General features: G+C 45.8%; 1 protein-coding gene across 3 annotated transcripts in view; it reads left to right on the plus strand.

Annotated features, from left to right (window-relative positions):
• The window catches only part of LOC135909642 (sodium-dependent proline transporter-like), a 29,993-nt gene that overhangs the window by 14,603 nt on the left and 1,738 nt on the right, over positions 1-13,652 (plus strand). For all 3 annotated transcript variants that reach the window (XM_065441662.2, XM_065441660.2, XM_065441664.2), the window contains exons 7-14: positions 716-850; positions 1,991-2,094; positions 5,133-5,257; positions 6,974-7,086; positions 7,859-7,990; positions 10,816-10,915; positions 11,888-11,988; positions 13,376-13,531. In XM_065441662.2, coding sequence (XP_065297734.2) covers positions 716-850; positions 1,991-2,094; positions 5,133-5,257; positions 6,974-7,086; positions 7,859-7,990; positions 10,816-10,915; positions 11,888-11,988; positions 13,376-13,531 — 966 coding nt within the window. The remainder of the gene's footprint in view (positions 1-715; positions 851-1,990; positions 2,095-5,132; positions 5,258-6,973; positions 7,087-7,858; positions 7,991-10,815; positions 10,916-11,887; positions 11,989-13,375; positions 13,532-13,652) is intronic.

Consider the following 13,652-nt stretch of genomic DNA (forward strand, 5'->3'; position numbering starts at 1 on the left):
GCTAGGGCGTGCCTCATAATCAGATTGGCACGTACAGTCCCAGAATGTATTTCATTTAATTATCAATAACGTGTCACTTAACACGCGTATTCTGTGGCGGCCGTGCCTCTTTCATCGTTCGAGCGGCGCACTTCGTGACTGTTCAATGCCAATCATATGTATTAAACCGGCTGCCATGCGTTCGATTGTTGTTGCTAATAGTTATGGGGTCTGTACACCTATAAAGCGTGAGAACGAGTTTGTGGCTTGTCGTAATATATACGTTCAGGGTGGTTCACTGACAGAGGGAACACTCTTATCTACGGCTCTCCTTTCTTTTTTTTTTTGAGCTCCATTGTTGCGAAGCTGGCTAGCCGAAGCTATAATCAAATCACTGCACAATTGTGTAGAAAGGTGTCCACCAACCATAAGTAATCTACTGCGAATACAGGCGATTGTACGCTTGCCGGGGGGGGGGGGGGGGTGAATTCGCGCGTGTGTGCTCTACACTCATGTGTTTCCTTTGACGTTGGGACGCGCATTGTACAATCTTCAGGGAACGATCTGCACTGCTAAAAATCTTACCCTCTGCCGAATTTGCATACAATTGTGTAAGTTTTCCTCGCTTTGTGCGCCACTACTGCACACGATGTGTAACTTCCATGTGATTCTTGCGGATGTCGTAAGCTATCATTTCTTTTTTTTTTTTTTTGACACGCATGCGCGCGGCGTGAAGGTCATCTACATCACCACCACACTGCCGTTCGGGCTACTGCTCATCATACTGGCGCGAGTCCTCACGCTGCCAGGAGCGTCTGTGGGGCTCAAGTTCTTCATCGTGCCCAAGTGGAGCGAAGTCCTGTCTGTCACGGTACGGACGTCTTAATTAGTCAGCGCTTTCTACTGTCACGGTAACCAGCCATATAGTAGAGATGGACATCCTTATATTTTTGTATGTTTTGTATAATTTAGAAGTTAATACATATTATCTATCAATAAGGCGAAAAAGGCGAACCGAAAAGCTGTATTTTTTGTTCTTCACAACAATATGAAGCAGACAGGCAATGAACCCAGGTGACGGATAGGCGAAACTGAAAGTTCTTTTTAATTGAAATGTAGAAATAGCAAGAACAATTGAAATTAAGGTATAGACGAATAGGGAACTTGCCGCAGGTGGGAGCCGCACCTACATCTTCCACATTACGTGTGTGTGTGTGGAGGGGGGGGGGGGGGTCCTAACATTAAGCTATGCCACGGTGGCGTTCCTCCCATCAACTTTCCTGAGTATGTACAAGGTTAGCCCTGGGAGCGTTAGCCAGTGCAACTCACAGCCATGGTGGAAAATGTATAAACTATTCTTTCAGACCCGCCGTGGTTGCTTAGTCTCCTTGGTGTTGCGCTGCTAAGCACGAGGTCGCTGGATCAAATCCCGGCCACTGCGGCCGCAATTCGATGGGGGGCGAAATGCAAAAACGCACGTGTGCTTAGATTTAGGTTCACGTTAAAGAACCCCAGGTGGTCAAAATTAATCCGGAGTCCCCCACTACGGCGTGCCTCCTAGTCAAATCGTCGTCCCGGCTCGTAAAACCGCATAATGTAATGTAGCATCCTTGCTACTGCATATATGCCACTTACTACAACTGCAAGTTTTTGTATAGAACACTCCTGAAAGGGCATTAGAAAGTCAATCCTCTCCGCAGAATTCGCAAATCAACCTTCGGCAATGTGAATTCTAATGGAGGAGGTATACCGCCTTAAGAAAATGAAAGCCTTTCATTATTATCTTTAACGCATCTATGATGCATTGTCCTTAAAGCTGGTAAAAGTGCCGTTCTCGAATTCCCTGCTCTTTGTGCGCGCGCTTATGGGGACTGAAAAGGAAATATCACGCCGGTGCTTTTGATGCCGTGGTTGCTATGCGGCCGTCGCTTGCGCCCATTGAGTCAATGGGTCTGGTCAGCGAGTCGCGGGCTGCAGCTGATGAGCGACGCGTGTTGTTCCGACGTTCCAGCTCTGGAGGAGAGCCGCCGAGCAAGTGATCTTGTCGCTGGGCCTGGGCTACGGCACCGTCATCTGCTATGCCGGCTTTGGCAGGCTTCGAAACAAGCTCAGGAAGTATGTATTCGTTCAAAGCGCCTTGCCGTCGAAGTGAGAGCGGGCATGTGAAACGAAGCTTCAACATGTTAATACTATACAGGGAAGAGAAAGCCTTGGGATCGGGCAAACTGCATTCTTTCGGACATGCGCTACGCCACATGCGTATACACTAACGAATATGCCAGTAAAATGTCCTGCGGATGGAAAGACATTTATCCCGCTATTCTGCTCGTAATTAACAAAATAAATTAACACGTTTAATGTCCCCAAGCAACTCCCGAATCATGAGAGATGCCATTTATTGGTGGGATTTGAATTAATTTCGGCCGCCTTGTTTACATGCACACAAAGTGTAATACAGGTGGTTTTTTTTTATTATTATTCCGTCTTTTTCGGAATGCGGCCGCCGCAGTCCGTAGTCGAACCCTTGCCCTCAGAAGCAGAGCATAGTAATCACTGAGCCACTGGAACAGGTATTCGTTGTCGACTGGTATAGAGCGCAAACGCAGCATGCCTAAATGGAAAAAGAAACACAAAGGCTAAGACAACCCCCTTCCCCTCCACACACAAATAAGAAAATAAAAAAAATTATATTTACAAATTAACAGGTTAAGTACAATATCAGAGACCTGAAAATGGAGAGCGAAATATAATGGACAGGCGAACAAATAATTGTCGCTAAAGTTCAGCATGTGCAATTTTACACCAGACGGAACTTGCCCACAGTTGTGGGCAAGTTCTTTTTGGGCTGAACTTGCCCACAAATACAGTCAAACTGCGCAACAACGTGCACCTCTGCAACGAAATTAACGTTTAACGAAGGATTAATTAGGTCCCGGCTGAATTCCTATCTTTCACATGTGCTGTGAAAGTGTCTACAACTAAGAACACTTCAACGAGTTTGCCTGAGCAACGAAGGAAATTAGGCGTCGATGTCGGCGAGCGTTACAGCCTTGCATTCACTGGACTAGCTACACATCAGTGGTTGCGATGACTGAGGAATACGTCGCAGTTGATGACGTGATCTTGCAAGCGTAACTTGTGACCGACGACGTCCTCAGAGCTAATTACAGGGCGGAAAGGACGTGAGTGTCAACGAAAGCAACAGTAATGAAGAGCCTGTAAACGAACCAGTTATTTTGACGGCATTTAAGGAGGCAACAGCAAAATTCGACGATGGCCCAGCATTGCCTTGCGTCGCTCCCATGATTCGCCGCTGAGCATGCCGTGAACCATGTCCAATAAGGTCGGCTGCAGTCGCATATTCCGTCGGATGAAGTAAGCAAAAAAAAAAAGAAAATTAGCTACTTGTTTCGCTAAGTCTCTCTAGAATTTATATTGAATTTATCTCTTGAATTTATGTTGAACGTGTTTTCTCTTGTCGAATGAGCTTGGCCTGTTCTATTGTGAACAGTACGTAGTGCGATCTTTAGAACGAAGTGACCTTTATAACGAAGGATTTTGGAGATCCCAAGCGCTTCGTTAGAAAGGCGTTTGACTGTATTTGTATCTCCCTTATAGGGTTATACCCACTGTCACGCCGTCTACTAACTGTTGGCTAACAGATACTAACTGTTGGCACTAGTGAAAAGTTATCATAGATTTAACTCGTACATAAAAAATGTCGCAGCAGTTATGCTTTGCAAAGGTAACATACTTGAAATTAAACATGTTACGCGCTAAATAAATTTTAAAAGAACGAGGCGTTTCTTGATGACGGGGAAAGACACCATGGAGCACTTCCGATGGAAAACAACGCTTCGTGCTTGCTTTGGGTGAAGTAGCTCGGTGCCATTCATTACGTCTGCTCTCTGAAAACTGCGGCTTATCTTGTCCCACAACAATAATCGTCAATTATCTCGCGTACACTTCCTTTATCTAACACTTAGCGCTCGCTGTACTTTCCTGACAGGAGCGCTATGTCACGCTGATATGCGCATGGCATTCGGGACCTAAAAGCACCCGGATCGTAGCATGAAAAAAAAGAAGAAGAAAGAGAGATGACAGCAGGTTCACAAAAGACGACAGAAGAACAGAAAGACAACTAGATCTAAGAAGTAAATAAAAATAAAAGTAGGAAAGAGATTCAACCTCTAGTTAAATTCTTTGAAAGGCAACGTCTTTCTGACCGAGTTAGTGGCGAGTATGAGGTGTATGAACTGTGTAATTTATTGTGGGAGCCGCGCTGGAGTGACAATGTTCGATCGACGTCACCGAGTGGTTGAATCACCTTCCAATTTTTTGCCATCAGTTATTATCACCATCACAATTATCATCGTCAGCATTCATAACCATCAGCGCGGCTCTCAGAAAAAAATTACATGGTTCATCATCAGCAGTAGCAGCAGTTACGTCGTATTCGTAGACTGAGCTATCTTCTGGATCGGTCCACGAGAGAGGCTAAAAACAGACGTTGGAAACAACCATTACAGATAACTTCTTAAGCGAGACCACTGACATCAAAAAAAGTTGGCTTGAGTGCCGCCAGAGGCGCTGCAGGCGTTGACGCTGCCCGTGATGAGACTAACGGGAAACCATTGGCATTAATCAGCACCCAGTGAATTATTAGATTCTCAAAGAGCACTGGCACCAGCACCAATGAAATTGCAGCACTTTCAAATTTTTATCTCTGATATTGTCTTGAAATGTTAAATGATTTAGGATAACAGTCATACCCTGCGAAGTGTACGTCTTATGACTCTTGTTTGCGCTCTGCAATCGCCAGCATTCTGACGAATAAATCACTCAAGACCATTAAATTTGGTCAGAGTAACTTTGGCACTTACATATTATAGCATCTATCCAACATATCGAAGACTTCATATGGACCACCACACCAACGGCGACGCCAACGGCGGAGACGACGGTGACAATCCGCCATCACTATCGCCATAATGAAAAAAAAAATAGAATGTCGCACGCAAGATAGATGACGATTATGGTTGGTGGTAAAGATTTGATCTCTAGAGAGTGCACATTAGAGTGTGGCTCTATGTAGGTGTAGCCCGTATCACAGACGAAGCGTCTGATCTTTCTTTTCCGCATCCTTTCTTCAGCGACCTGGAAGTAGTCATTGCGACGCAGTTCTTCGCCAGCTTCGGTTTCGGCCTGGTCGTCTTCTCCGTGCTTGGCTTTCTGGCGTCAAATCAACATATACACATCGAAGACATCATAACCTCTGGTATGGTCCACAAATACGTTCGATCTTGCTGAATAACGTCGGTAACTAATTTTGCAGAAGCTGTAAAAAACAAAGAATATACCGAATTCCTTAATTTTACGCCAAGCGTTTCCTAAACTAAGGAGCACAAAGTTCCTTCTGTGTGCTCCCGATGTTCGTTCGTTCGTTCGTTCGTTCTTTCATTCGTTTGTTTGTTTGTTTGTTTGTTTGTTTGTTTGTTTGTTTAACGTAGCACAAGAACATGCTTTCAATGGCCGCTCATCTTACGTAGCATGTTTCCTATGTTTCCTTTGTTTGAACTTTGTCCGCGTGGTGCTGCGGTAGACGGATATCGAATTTGGATAGCGATTTGGGACGAGTTGGTCGAAGTTCATAACGGGAATACCGCGCAAAGCACCGAAGTGCGAGGAAATACGTACGTGGTTAGCGGAAAGAGATAAAAAACACAGGTGAGCGTATTCCCGCACTTCGGTGCTTTGGGCTGAATTCACTAATATCGAAAGAAAGTGAACTTGCACTTGGGTGCTCTGCAAGGGATTCAGTGTGCAGCCATAGCTGGTCAATATAGATATATATATATATATATATATATATATATATATATATATATATATATATATATATATATATATATATATATATATATATATATATATATATATATATATATATATATTTCTTAACGTCGAAAGCGTGCTTAACGTGTTTTGAACTCCCCTGTTCCCGCTGCGCCAACAAAGGGAACAAACGAGCTAGAGTCAGTCCAGCGCCATGCCGCATATTCTTACGCGACAATTCTTTGATAATGTGTGAATACAGTGAATGGACAGTTTTATTACCGACGTGAATGCACCTCTCCATTCAATATGGATATTCAACACTGGTATGGTTGATATTTTTGTTTCACCTTAAAACGCAGCTCGACTTTTTTTTGCAGTTTCATACGTACGCCAGGACGATGTATCCACGTTTCTACATCGGCGATGTTTTTTCTAAAGGTGGCTTTCCTGTAGCACCCATGCAGGAGCGTGTCACACGAAGCGTTTTACCGATTGGTATAAATTTGCTCTCGGTTATAGAAAGCATCGCACAACTAACGATAAGTTGCTCCACAACGTGTTTTCGACGGACAAAGGAGTACCACTTGCGCGATACTTTTTACCAAGATCACTCGACAACCAACTCTGCGAAAACTTACTCTCCCTCGAGCAAAAGTATTTGACCGTGAGTAAATCGATTGAAATTGTCAAAGCTTTCTTACTTTCGTCGTGACATGCGGGCTGCCGGTTCAATGAAACGTAAATTAATGCTGCCTAAAGTGGAAAGCAAGAGGAAACGGTGCCGCCACTGCACGAGATGGTTAGGTGGGATTACTCAGGTCTCAGGGAAGCGTCTCAACGAGCTTAAGGAACCTGCGTTAAGCAGATCGCATCGGCGCTCACGTGTTCAGGGCGTCACTAGGAGTCGACTGCGAGTCGACGGTGCACAAGAACAACACCACAACCACCACCAACGACGACGACGACGACGACGACGACAACAACCGCACACACACACTCACACAGACAAAAACGAATTTCTCCAAAGGTATACATTCTGCTTTGTGGTTGGCGACCATACAGGTATAGCGCTTTTCATAAACGTGCCGCCAGCAAGCTATAGCCGCAGGACGGTGCGTCCACGCCGCGCTATAATTGCGAGCATTATTTCCCGCAGGCTTCGACATGGCCTTTGTGGCCTATCCAGAAGCCGTGAGCCACTTCAGGAACGCTCCCCTGTGGGTGGTCTGCTTCTACGTGGCTCTGTTCTGCATGGCACTCAACGCCCAGGTATATACGCATGAGCTTCTCGCATGATCAATTAATTGTGCCATCACACGCTTGCAGTATCTTCCAATAACAATTTGCAGGCCGTGGAGCATTCATGGAGGGTTAGGACAATTTTCGTGCGTGAATGCTTTACTGAAAAAAGAAAACCACACTCCTCACAACACCTATATCCAATAAGAAGTCTCACGCTTTTACCGCGTTCTTTCGTGCTTTCATGCTTGCCATATCAAGTGGCACGGGCTGCCTGTTGGTGCCAGCTGTTAGGCTCAAAAGCTTGAGGCCTATCATTCAAACGATCGCCACAGGCAGACTAGGGAATATGTCAAGGTGAAACTTTCCACGCAAATAATAAGCGGCGTTGTAACGAGCCTTCGTAGAGCGGGCGTTGTAAGCCGCCGCCGGTGAGCAGCCCTCCTCGAAGTCTGCAACACTCTTCGTGTTAACTTCTTCCTACTTGGATGACGCCTGTGAAGCCTCCTGGGCCGCAATTTCGTGGCGATGCCTTCCGCTCGATTCTATGCCACCCTTATCATCCACCGTTCACAGACTGCTGATCCCACTGGTAACGTGGGCGGAGCGTCGCTCTGACCACTGCCGACGCGCAGAGAGTGAAAAGATATGTAGCACCGAAAAAAAAAAAAAGGCGTCGCCACAAAATCGCGGATCAGCACAAGATCACGAATGCGACGGCCATGCCATTATTGCGAGGTGCATTGATACTAACGCGATTTGTACGCTGGTTGAGCGTTGCCCCGATTTCTCCCTCTTGCAGTGCGCCACCGTTCAGGCCGTGCTGAGCCCCATGCGGGACGAGTTTTCCCCCACTCTGCGACCTCGCCGTTGGGTTATGGCCGCCACTGGGTGCCTGGCGCTCATGTTCTGCGGGTTGCCCATCACGCGACACGTGAGTGGGGCACGCATGTACGCGCCGATTTTTAGTCGCGTCTCTGTATACAGGATCTTCAGAGTTGAACCCAGACTTGTACGTAACAAATTACACCAAGTAATTTTAATCAATTACGTTTTTTTGTAATTTATCGATTAGTTCGTTTACTCGCGGTAACGCTAATTGCAATTACTTTTTTCCAGCAGCCGATTACATGTAGCCAGTTACATTTTTGTCCAATCAAGCTTTATGCCATGCAGCGCAGCTTTGAGCACTTCGATGTGGCGGCAGCTATACTGTGTCCAAAGGGATGAAAACGTGTGCATTGGTTGCCTCCTTCCCACGGTCAGCGTCCCGCAGCTATACGCATCGATCACCTATAGCTGAACATGGCAGGCTTGCAGATTTCTACAACTCTTTTGGAAGACCGACCTCTGAGCCTTATTATAAATTTATCTCTCCCTCTATTTCTCCATCCCTATCCCATGTAAGCGCTCTTAAGCGGCATTCGTATAGGTGGTAACAGCTGCTGCCAAATCCTTCTTCGATTACTGCTGTCTATGACTTTCGTGATATGGACAGGTTTTTGCACGTTAAACGCATGTTTCTATCTGTTTGATGTATACGTGACTCGTGTGCGCATATTCTTGCGGTTTTAACGCACGAACAGGATTTTTAGGGCTGAATAATATCCAGCTTTATATTACACAACATTACAGATTTGGTCACATCTTTAAGGAACCTCAACGTTCGCTAGTGTCCGTTACAATTAGTCGTTTCAGTCTAAATGGTAAACGAGAGTGAGGGGTGCCGCTAAGATGTCCGCCATATGTTGGCCGACAAATTTAAGTAGAGCTTCTGTGGCTCGAAAGCGATAGTAAATTCGGACGTTAATGTCACGAAGTCACCTACTGACAATTTTTCAGTTGTTTAATGTCCCTATAGGGAGCGCCTTCCCGTATAGCCACAGCAGCAACGAAGCACTGCTGTTCATAGAGGACCCAGATCCGAACATTGCGGCACTGAGTAACCACAAACGTATGCGCAATCTGCTCGTTCCTTTCAACGCAGTTTTCTGTGTCGCTGCCCAGATGTTTCCACACACACAAAAAAAAAACGAGGCAAGATTACCGAAGAAAATTTTGAAAAGCAACTTTTAGTAAAGGTAAACAACGTGGCAAGGGCTGCAGAAACACATTGCAATATGGTTGGTCTCTCTATCAGGAATCGGTAGAACACGAAAGTAAAACGCGCCTTCCCAGAAGCCGTTGCATGCTTGCTTCGTAAACTCACGGTCCGCTTCAGCGAAAGGCGCACGATTTGTGCGTCGGCGACCGTGTTGCAGGTTTTCTTGGCGCGCGGCGTCCAGCTACCGAGTCGCTTCAGCGAAGGTACGAGCATTTTATCGCGAAGCGTTAACGAGCCGGCGTCGTAGAAAATCCAGCGTCGGCGTCGGACGCCGCTTCGGCGAAAAGAATTTCGACCAGGAATGCAGAGCCACGCACACCCAACCACTTCTCTACCACCAAAGTTGCTCAAACATTAAATTTGATTCTTTACAAAGTTATTCCTCGGAATATTGAGAACGGCAACCCAGAAACAAACTTAATGGAAAAAAACATCAACAACGCATGTCATTTATGTTGTCTTCTCAGACTTAAATATTGTAAGTGCGAAACAATAACAGGAGATCGACCCACGCAAGAGGCCGCGTTTCTACCAGAAAGCTCGCCTTCGTGCATAGCGTTCGCGGCCAGCGTTTCCCGGTAAACGTTACGGTTACAAAAGCTGTTGTTGCCGGGAAGCATGAAGGAGTAAGGGGTCTTTGAACGCTATTGCGTTCCACTCTTAAAGGCGAACTAAGCCTATTAAACTACAAAATGCTAAATGCTATTTCTTGCGAGTGTCTAAGCGTTTTCGCAGTGCCACGTGACCGCACTCCCTGAGGGAGTGCGGTCACGTGGCACTCCCTCAGAGTACGTGGCACCACCATACGGTGGTACCACGTACCAGTGGTAAGGCGAGCATTCTCTCATTTTACGCGCAAGCGTAAACAGGGGCGCCTGTGAAATCGGCAAGGTCATGTGTGTCGCTGCGAGGCAAGTGAGCACAGGAGGAGGTAGGCGCCTGGAGGTGGAGAAGACGATCGTGCGCCTGAGAAAGTACGGAGGAGCGCGCCGAGCGCGCGGCAAAGCAAGAAGAAAGTCTAGGTGGCGTTGAACGAAGCATGGATGGAGAAAGGAGGCGAAGCGTCGCGGAGGAGGAGGGTAGGCGGAGGCGCGCTGGGTTGACTTCCTCTGGCAGTTGCCACGGATCCTTCTGTGCGTGCTATGAAGGTACCGGGTTCGCCTCGTGATCGAGAGGCCGAGCGAGAAGGACGGGGGAGCGACGCAAGCGGCGACAGGCCGAGCGCGTGTCGCCCGACCCCGAAGTCCTCGCAAAGCGCCAGCATGAGCTTAACAAGTCCGTCAAAAAGCGCAGGTTTGGTGTGCCCAGCAGACTCCGAAAGGTAGCCGCGGCGCAGGGCACTGGGTCGATTTCAACCACCTCGGTTATTTCGGGCCCACAAAGCAATATTTACCGGCGTTTTTTTTGCAAATTTGCCTCGTCGTAATGCGACGGCCGCAGCATGAGATCGTACTTCCCTAAACGAGGGTTTACGTTGTTCGCAAGGTTTAAATGAAGAGAGAGGGGGGAGGGGGTGCTCGTATTGCCCATGAGTCTGAAACACATACTCGGTCAAATGGTGCATTCATGGCTATATACTATGATGGCATTACCGACAAAATGCACGAGCTCACAAGTGGTTTGAAACTAATTTGTTCTTTACTCGCTCTCTGCAGGATGGAATCTTCACAATGAAAATGATCAACGGGTACTTTGGGGATCTGTTACTACCGACGTTGGCGTTACTCGAAATGTGTGTCATCGTCCATGGATACGGTGAGCAGGACATTTAGGACGCGTCACGTGCGATGTCTGCAACAATAGCGGCACTGTATCCAGTGGCCGTGGTAGTTGTATCCTCTTTCAAATTAAAATTTATTCGTGGGGCTTTCACATCCCAAAACTGCTAAGTCCAGGAGCTAGAGGGACACCGTATAGTGGAAATCTCTGGATTTATTTTAACCACCTCCGGTTCTTTAGCAGGCTCCCAAACAACGGTGCACAAATATGTTTTTATTATTATTATTATTATTATTATTATTATTATTATTATTATTATTATTATTATTATTATTATTATTATTATTATTATTATTATTATTATTATTATTATTATTATTATTATTATTATTATTATTATTACTCCCCCGTCGGAATGTCGCCGAGAATCGGACCCTCTACTCCATGTTCAACAGCGCAGCTCAGCAGCCACTGAGTCACCGCGGCTGGTTTTATTGCATATAAGAAGGAATTAGAAAAGGCATATAGCCATGAGCATCCTGACTGTCCCTCTAATTTCAGTTGGAACTTCCCTATGCCTTCGCCATGGAAACGATACAACACAACAGAAGCACTGAGACGGGGGAAACTGTAAAGGAATAATAAAAGTGGTTACAGAGCAGTGAAAATAAAAGGTAGAAGCAACATAGGGACCTAATTACGCGCAAGAACACACAAAAGGTAAAATAAAACATGAAACCAATCACACCAACATAACATTTAGCTAAAAAAGTCACGGTGCAAGAATAACCAACGCAAGTGTACATGCGTGCACTTCTTAGGCTTGTTTTATTTTCACGTCCGGGGGCCAACCTAGAGGTCAGTTGACGAGTTACACGTGAGTAGCCTGAACTTATTTGCGCGGAGTCGTGTGCCTGACTGCCAATCTACTTGATCATGCTCTGCTTAAGTGCGTCGTCCTGATGTGTTTGTGTAAAATAATGTACGTGTATGTGAACTTCGTTGCAGGTTTAATTCGTTTTTGTCACGATGTTTGCTTTATGCTCAAGAAATGGCCGCCGTTCGAGCTAAGATTTTCATGGAAATACACCTGCCCTGCCGTTCTCCTGGTGAGCCGTACCTTCGTGTCTTTGTCCTGAAACGCGGTCACAGACTCGTGAATATGATTACTGACCACAGCTTAAGGTGTACGGGTCGAACCATGCAAATTTAATTTCGTTAGAGATATGAGTTCCAACCTCTTCCCGTTGTAACTTTGTTAATCACCATCTTGCCTGAACTGTTGAAGTAAAACGGATGCGCGCATAACGTATACGTACTCTGTGCTTGATATACCACTTCTAGAATAGAGTGCTTTCGAAGATATATACACCTATATTGACAGGATTAACTCGTGTACGTCCAGGGAGGCTGCAATGGCTCCCTTCAACCTGAAACTTCAACGAGGTTAGAAATGGAGACTACAGAATACCCAGAAAGAGACACCTTTTCTGCGGGCATCCGTTTCAAAATATGCCGCGAATTAAGATGGGGTCAAGTCGGTATTTCACTAAAGTTAGCTGTGGCAGTGACATTATATCTCACATCTCTGTTGGTCAGTAACCTCGCACAATATAACCTAGGAGTTACAGTAACTATTGGAAGGAGTGGAGTCTACAATTGTTCTTGCGTTAGGCATGTTCCGAGGTGCTGTTTAAAACCAAATCTACTGAGATATGTCATATTTCTTCATGCTATTAGAAAGGCGATGCCTAGTGTAAAAACTGTCTCAAATGTGTTGGCGGCCAAGTGAGCACACCTAGTTCAAAAGAATAAAGCAACACAAAGCTTTAGAACAGTACGAAACATTATGGAGTGAAGTGGAGAAACCATTCGAAGCTTGAGTTATTTCTCTTCTTTGGAGCTGCTTTATCCTTTAAAGAAGGCTCAGTGGAGCACTTATTTGCAGATAACGCAGAGCCCGCCTAGTTCTGTCCTTAATTGGCACTGATTATGAAAACTGATTATGAATCGTCTGGACGATGTAGCGCTCATATAATGTTCAGTAAAAGTGCAGATTTCTCACAGTCACTGCTCACTGACCACGTTCGTATATAGGCTTTGCTTCTTAACTGAGATGACGGCTGCCATTTCTCGATACAACTTTCCCTATTATACAAGCAGTGCCGACAGCGACATTTTCGAAATTTTCTTATTTGAAATAGTTGTCGGCGATGTTACCTGACGGCGTCTATGCAGTGACCAAAACACAGCGATTTTAGTATCCCTACAGAGAAACCCCATATATGTGTCATAAAACCCACATCCAATAATTCCACGTGATACATATGGGAGCTTATACGGAAACCCCGCAGGTTTCCATGCGTCATATGGGATTTATTAAATATTATAGGTATGTGGGGCGCAGGTTTTTTTTTTTTTTTCGATGGCGATGGTAAGCTTTTATTTGCGCTTCGTGAGTCCCGCCACTGCGCTCTTTATTTGCATTATTTGCAGGGCCTTTGCATTACGAACGCCGTGTTCTTCGAGAAACTCAAGATAGCCGGGCACGACCTACCCGTCTGGGGGACCTGCGTTGGTGTAACGCTCGTATTTATAGGCCTGGCGATTGTTGTTGCCTTCTGCGTGTACCACCTTTACGTCTTTGAATGGGTGAGTGGCTTTAAACGTCGACATGTTTTGCTGCCGCTAAGTGCGCAGAAGCAACGAAGCTTTACTGGATAGTACGATTCCAGTACGCCATAATTATTTTCTTATCTCACGTCCGCTCGTC

The sequence above is a fragment of the Dermacentor albipictus genome, chromosome 1 (genome assembly GCF_038994185.2).
Source record: "Dermacentor albipictus isolate Rhodes 1998 colony chromosome 1, USDA_Dalb.pri_finalv2, whole genome shotgun sequence".
NCBI lineage: Eukaryota > Metazoa > Arthropoda > Arachnida > Ixodida > Ixodidae > Dermacentor > Dermacentor albipictus.